Here is a 6361-nt window from a genome sequence, read left to right on the forward strand (position 1 = left end):
ACACCTCTGTCCCCCAATCAGATGAACACTCTGGCCATCCACCACCGTTGTGGCTCTGCAGTAGAAGGGTCCAGGCCAGGAGGGCCCTTCAGGGGCCGGGGTGTGGCCAGGACCATGGAGGGGGTGGGGTACCTACAGAGGGAAAATATCTTCCAGGAAGCAGAGTTACTTTGTGGGGACAAAGTCCCCAAAGGCCATATTAAGTAACTGAGTGTCCGAGGGAGACACCAAGTCTATCTCTCTCTCTGGCCTCATGATGCAGGGAAGTTTTGCTTTGTTCCTGCTGGGACTCTATTTCCACATTGCAGATGGTATCATCCCAGGTAACCCCCTCCAAGGGGCTTCCTTAATAGAAAGGGACCAGGGAGAGAGTCCTACTCAATGACACTGCTCCAGAAGGTGGGATCGAGATAAATCTGGGGGCACCTGCCAAAGATGGGGAGGATGTGTACTTAGTGGCTATTAAGGGAAAATGGCCACCTATTAGCACACTGCAATGGGGGAGCCCAAGGTGCTGTGGGGATTCAGGGATGCCTTGGATATCTGCTGGAGGGTAATGGCACTTGGAAAATTTTTAGGCGACAGTTGCTTACTAGCTGTATGACCTTCACCAAGCTCCTTTCCTCTTCTGGGCCTCAGTTTCCTCTGGGGGAAAATGGAGGGGGTAAATTAGTATGGTATGGTGGCAAAGTGTGCTGAGTTTGGAGTCTCAGGGATCTGAGGCTCTGCAGAAACTTGAGTAAGTCTGCCTCAGTGTATTCATCTATGAGACAGGAGGCCTGACAGATGGTCTCCCAGGTCTCAGCCCCAGCTCCAGCTGCCTAGGGTCTCCAAGGTTCCTTCTTGTCCTAAAAACTGCCCTTTAATCTGTTTTTTGATGTTTTGGGGACCGGGGCCCAGAGGCTCTGGGGGTAAAGAATAGGGTATTATCCCCCACCCCCTGAGCTTCCTGGTGCTGTGCCCACAGAAGCAGAAGAGAACCCCAATTTCTGGAACCAGCAGGCAAAAATTGCTCTCACGACGGCTCGGCAGCTTCAGCCCATCCAGACCTCAGCCAAGAACCTTATCATCTTCCTGGGGGATGGTGAGTGTGGTGGATGACATGAATCTTCCACTCCCAACCCCCACCCCAGGCCAACCTCTGCACAAGCACCCAGCACCCAACTTCCCCAGAATGTCCACATTAGCCCAGATAGACTTCCTGGCCCAACAATGAGGCAAATTCCCCACCCAAACTGCCCCCTCCTCCCTCCCAGGTGCCTGGTGGATGTAGGGACTCAGACTGGGGATGGGCTGAGTACTAAACTAAGTCTTGGCCATCCACAGGAATGGGAGTGCCCACTATAACGGCCACTCGGATACTCAAAGAAAATCTGAATGGAGCTGTGGGACTTGAGACCCCACTGGCTATGGATGGGTTCCCTTATGTGGCTCTGTCCAAGGTACATCATAGAGGAAGGGGTGAGGGAGAACCCTAGAACCATAGAGCACTCCCCTTGAAGTCAGGGAGACCTGGTATCCAATCCTTCCTCACATGCCTGTGACGTCTGCCACCCTGGGCAGATGATCTCAGACTTATTTACAGGAAAAGAGCCCTGGTGGGGATGCTGGTGAAGTCTTCCTGGGAAATGGGGAAGGATAGAGGGGAGGAGGGCTTGGGGAGGAGTGAGGTGGGAACCCTAGAAATGGGTAGGAGTATGTGTGGCCAGGCTCCATCTGTGATGAGAGACCAGCCTAAGGGAGGGTGGTCACTGCTCTGCTGGCCCAGAAGCTAACCAGCTGTCATCTGCACAGACATACAATGTGGACAGGCAGGTCCCTGACAGTGCAGGCACAGCCACTGCCTACTTGTGTGGTGTGAAGGGCAACTACAAAACCATTGGAGTGAGTGCTGCTGCCCGCTTCAATCAATGCAACACCACCCAGGGCAATGAGGTGTTCTCAGTGCTGAAGCGAGCCAAGGAAGCAGGTGAGCTGGGGAGCAGTGGGCAAGAGGCAGCCTCTCACCTGCCTCTCCCAAGTCATCTCTGCTTCAGTCAAGGGCGCCTCATCCTGTCACCTTGGGGTCCCAACCTCAGCTCCTCTCTTCCTCACCCCCAAACCATCACCAGACTTTGTGGCTTATGCCCGTTATGCCCTTTACTCCCCCTACGCCCCATCTTCTCTACCCCCAAAGTTCCACCCTAGTCTGGCCTCTCCTCACCTCTGACCTGACTATTGTCACAATGTCCTATTAACTTTCTGGCTTCGGCCTCTCCTCTCTCCAAAGCATCCCCCACACAGCTGCTGAAATAATGAGGAAAAGGAGAAGCAGCTGGTGTGTTTGTAGAGCCTTGAGGTTTGCAAAGCACTTTGCAAATATTTTTAAGTGAATGTTAAAGTATAATAATAATAACAATTTTTTAAAAATATAACTCATAAACATTTAACAAAATAACTAAAAATACAATAGAACATAGATGATAATATATTCTTTTTTAAATTTTAATTTATTTATTTTTAGTTCTCAACATTCATTTCCACAAGATTTTGAGTTACAGTTTTTTCTCTCCCCGTCTTTCCCCTTCCCCCACCCCAAATTAGCAAGCCCACTGAATACCCCTTCCCCCAATCTGCTCTCTTATATACTCCCCCATCCCCACTAACTTTCTAGGAGGGCAAAATGGGTTTCTATACCCCAGTACTTGTATATCTTATTTCCCAGTTGCATGGAAAAAAAAAAACAATTTTAAATATTTGTTTTTAAGATAAGCAATTCAATATAGATTGTACATGTGCAGTTACTCAAATCATTTCCATAGTAGTTACATTGTGAAAGACTAACTATATTTCCCTCCATCCTATCCTGCCCCCCACTTATTCCATTTTCTCCTATCCCTTTTCAAAAATGTTTGCTTCTAACTACCCTCTCCCCCAATCTGCCCTCCCTTCTATCCTCCCCCCCTTATGCCCTACCCCCCTATTTTCCTGTAGGGTAAGATACCTAATTGAGTCTGTATGATATTCCCTCCTTAGGCCAAATTCAATGAGAATCTGATTGTCCCATTCCCTTTCACCTTCCTGCTCTTCCCCTTCATTGTAACAGTTTTCTCTTAACTCTTTTATGTGAGATAATTTACCCTAATCTATCTCTCCCTTTCTTCTTCTTCCATGATATTCCTCTCTCACCTCTTAATTTTATTTTTTAGATATCATCCCATCATATTCAACTCATCCTGTGCCCTCTGTCAATGTATACATGAACATACAAATGGCCACCCTCACATATATTTATATATGCATACATCCTCCTATACATACATATATATGTATGTATACATATATATGTACATATTTATTCCCTTCTTCTATCCTCATACTGAGAAAAGTCTTATGAGTTACAATTATTCACTTTTCCATATAGGAATGTAAATAGTTCAACTTTAATAAGTTCCTTATGATTTCTTTTTCCTGTTTACCTTCTCATGCTTCTTGTATTTGAAAGTCAAATTTTCTGTTCAGCTTTGTTTTTTTCATCAAGAATGCTTGAAAATCCTCTATTTCATTGAATGACCATATTTTCCTCTGTTGAGGTTTTAGTCCTAGCTCCTTTGACCTCCAGAATGTCATATTCCAAGCTCTTCAATTCCTCAATGTAGAAGCTACTATGTCTTGTGTTATCCTGACTGGGTTTTCACAATACTCAAATTGTTTCTTCCTGACTGCTTCCAGTATTTTCCTCTTGACCTGGGAATTCTGAAATTTGGCTATAATGTTCCTAGGAGTTTTCTTTTGGGGATCTTTTTCAAGAGTCAATTGGTGAATTCTTCCAATTTCTATTTTGCCCTCTGGTTCTAGAATATCAGGGCAATTTTCCTTTATAATTTCTTGAAAGATGGTGTCTAGGCTCTTTTTTTTTTATCATGACTTTCAGGTAGTCCAATAATTTTTAAATTATCTTTCCTGGATCTATTTTCCAGGTCAGTGGCTTTTCCAATGAGATATTTCACATTGCCTTCTATTTTTTTCATTTGTTTAGATCTATTTTATAGTATCTTGATTTCTCATAAAGTCATTAGCTTCCAATTGCTCCAATATAATTTTGAAGGAGTTATACTCGTCAGTGACTTTTTGAAATTTCTTTTCCATCTGGTAAATTTTGCTTTCTAAAGCATTCTCCTCATTGGCTTTTTGGGCCTCTTTTGCCCTTTGATTTGGTCTATTTTTAGGGTGTTATTTTCTTCAGTGTATTTTTGGGTTTCCTTTAGCAGGCTTTTGACTTGCTTTTCATGATTTTCTTGCATCATTCTCATTTCTCTTCCCAAGTTTTCCTCCACTTCTCTTACTTGATTTTCAAAATCCTTCTTGAGCTCCTCCATGGCCTGTAACCAATTCACATTTTTCTTGGAGGCTTTTGATGCAGAGTTCTGACTTCAATGTCTTCCTCCTGTTCCATGCCTTGATCCTTTTTGTCCCCCAAAAAGGACTCTATTGTCTGTTTGTGCTTCCATTGCTTGCTCATATTGGCAGCCAATTACTTGACTTTTGAGGTCTTTGCCGTGGTAGAGCTCTGCTCCCAGAATGGAGAGAGCTATATCCCAAATCGCTGGGGTTTTTGCAGCTGCCAGAGATATTAGGTGGGTGCCCTCTCTACAGCCCCCACATGCTCTGGCTTACTGGTCACACACCCCAGGACCACCACCCAAGACTTTGATCTGGATCCAAGCAGGTCAAAGCAAGGGTGCTTAGCCTCTGAATGGTTTCTTGGTCCCCCTATAATCTGCAGGCCAAGAGCTCTGGAAGCAGCCACACAGCAGCGGCTGCAGCCATGACACCTGCTCCACTTCTCCCTTGGGGGGAGCCGCTGGACCACACTCCTCTATCCTCCCCTGGGCCAACCAAGTTCCACACTGACCTTTTACTTTGTCTTTGGCATTTGTGGGTTGAGAAGTCTAGAAGCCTCTACAGCTTCTGGTGATTTACTTTCCTGAAGTCTGCTCTAGTCACCTCTGGTCACAGCTGCCCTGGGGCTAAAACAAAGGCTCAGGAAGTACTGCCATTGGCTCCCAGCATGTTATGATGCACTCTTCCTACTGGCTTGCTGGGCTTTCTTCATCAGGAGATTTGTTTCTCTCTGTCACCTTGTGGGTTCTGTAGCTCTAAAAGTTGTTTAGAGTCCCTTTTTACATGTACTAGAGGAGGTAGAAGCTGGAGCTACACAGAAGTCCTGTTATTACTCCACCATCTTAGCTCCATGCCCCCCTCCCCACTATATACATATTATCAAGCCTGGGAGGGAGGTGCTAATGTTGTCCCCATTTTACAGTTAGCACATTGAGGCAGAGAGCAGTTCAGTGACTTCCCAGGATCACACAGCTAGTTAATGTCTGACACTGGATTTGAACTGGGGTCTTCCTAATTCCAGGTCCAATGCTCTATTCATTGGCCACCAGGTGGCTAAAGAGCATGTCTGACCTGTTGCTGCCCTGCTCTACCAACTTCCTAGGCTTGTAGAATAAATATGAACACTTCTTGGCATGGAAAGCCCTTCACAGTTGAGCCCTAACTTCCCTTTTTTCATACAACTGCCCTTCATAGACTGTAGAGCCAAACTCTCCCCCTTGCTGGTCTCTAAGCTCTGCCCTTCATCTCCCACCTCCATGCCTTTGGCTGTCACCCAGGTCTTCCTTGCAACTCTTGGAGTTCCAAGCTTCCTTAACGTTCAGCTCAGGTGACAATTACAGGAAGGTCCTTCTCATTCTGTAATTGTGACTCTCTCTTAATCATGTCTAGATGTGTCTGTTTTCCTGTTGTCTTCCTATGCTCCCCACCCCTGAATAAAATATAGGTCTTGGAGGGTAGGGACTATGTTTTCATTTTGTCTGTGGAGAAGAGGTGACCCTGGTCTGACCTTCAGGGAAGTCAGTGGGGGTGGTGACCACCACCCGGGTGCAGCATGCTTCACCTTCGGGCACATATGCCCATGTGGTAAACCGGGACTGGTATTCGGATGCTGACATGCCTGCTGAGGCCCTGGAGAGTGGCTGCAAGGACATTGCTTTTCAGCTGGTTTCCAATATAGACATTGATGTAAGTTCACCAGGGTGGGAGTTTGGGGCATTCGTGGAGGGCCACAGTCAAGGGCTTTGGAGAGAAGGGGCTGAAGTTGCAAAGGGACAGACTTAGTTTGACCTATGTGGAAACCTGCTGACAATGGCAGCTTAGGTAATGGGTCCCTGTACCAGGAAGCCTCGAGTGGCATGACCACTTGTTGGGGACAGTCAGGGAGGAGATTCTTATTGAGGCACAAATTGGATTTCATGCCTCTGGGCCCTCTTCTAGTTCTGAGATGCTGAGATTCTTGGAGGAGGTGAGGATCAAC

At 46.2% G+C, this 6361-nt stretch overlaps 1 protein-coding gene across 1 annotated transcript; it reads left to right on the top strand.

The window, feature by feature from the left end:
• Positions 1–256: 256 nt before the first annotated feature.
• Positions 257–6349, top strand: LOC138168093 (intestinal-type alkaline phosphatase 1-like; the record flags this gene model as incomplete). The annotated part of the gene is made up of 6 exons (XM_069097126.1): positions 257–323; positions 968–1084; positions 1327–1442; positions 1795–1969; positions 5897–6115; positions 6225–6349. Coding segments are annotated over exons 1-6 (819 nt in total), but the record flags the coding sequence as incomplete, so codon positions are not given.
• Between the last annotated feature and the right edge of the window lie 12 nt (positions 6350–6361).

Source organism: Petaurus breviceps, unplaced genomic scaffold, assembly GCF_028583685.1.
Source record: "Petaurus breviceps papuanus isolate PSGF00001 unplaced genomic scaffold, PetGlider_PUasm1.0 350704, whole genome shotgun sequence".
Lineage (NCBI taxonomy): Eukaryota > Metazoa > Chordata > Mammalia > Diprotodontia > Petauridae > Petaurus > Petaurus breviceps.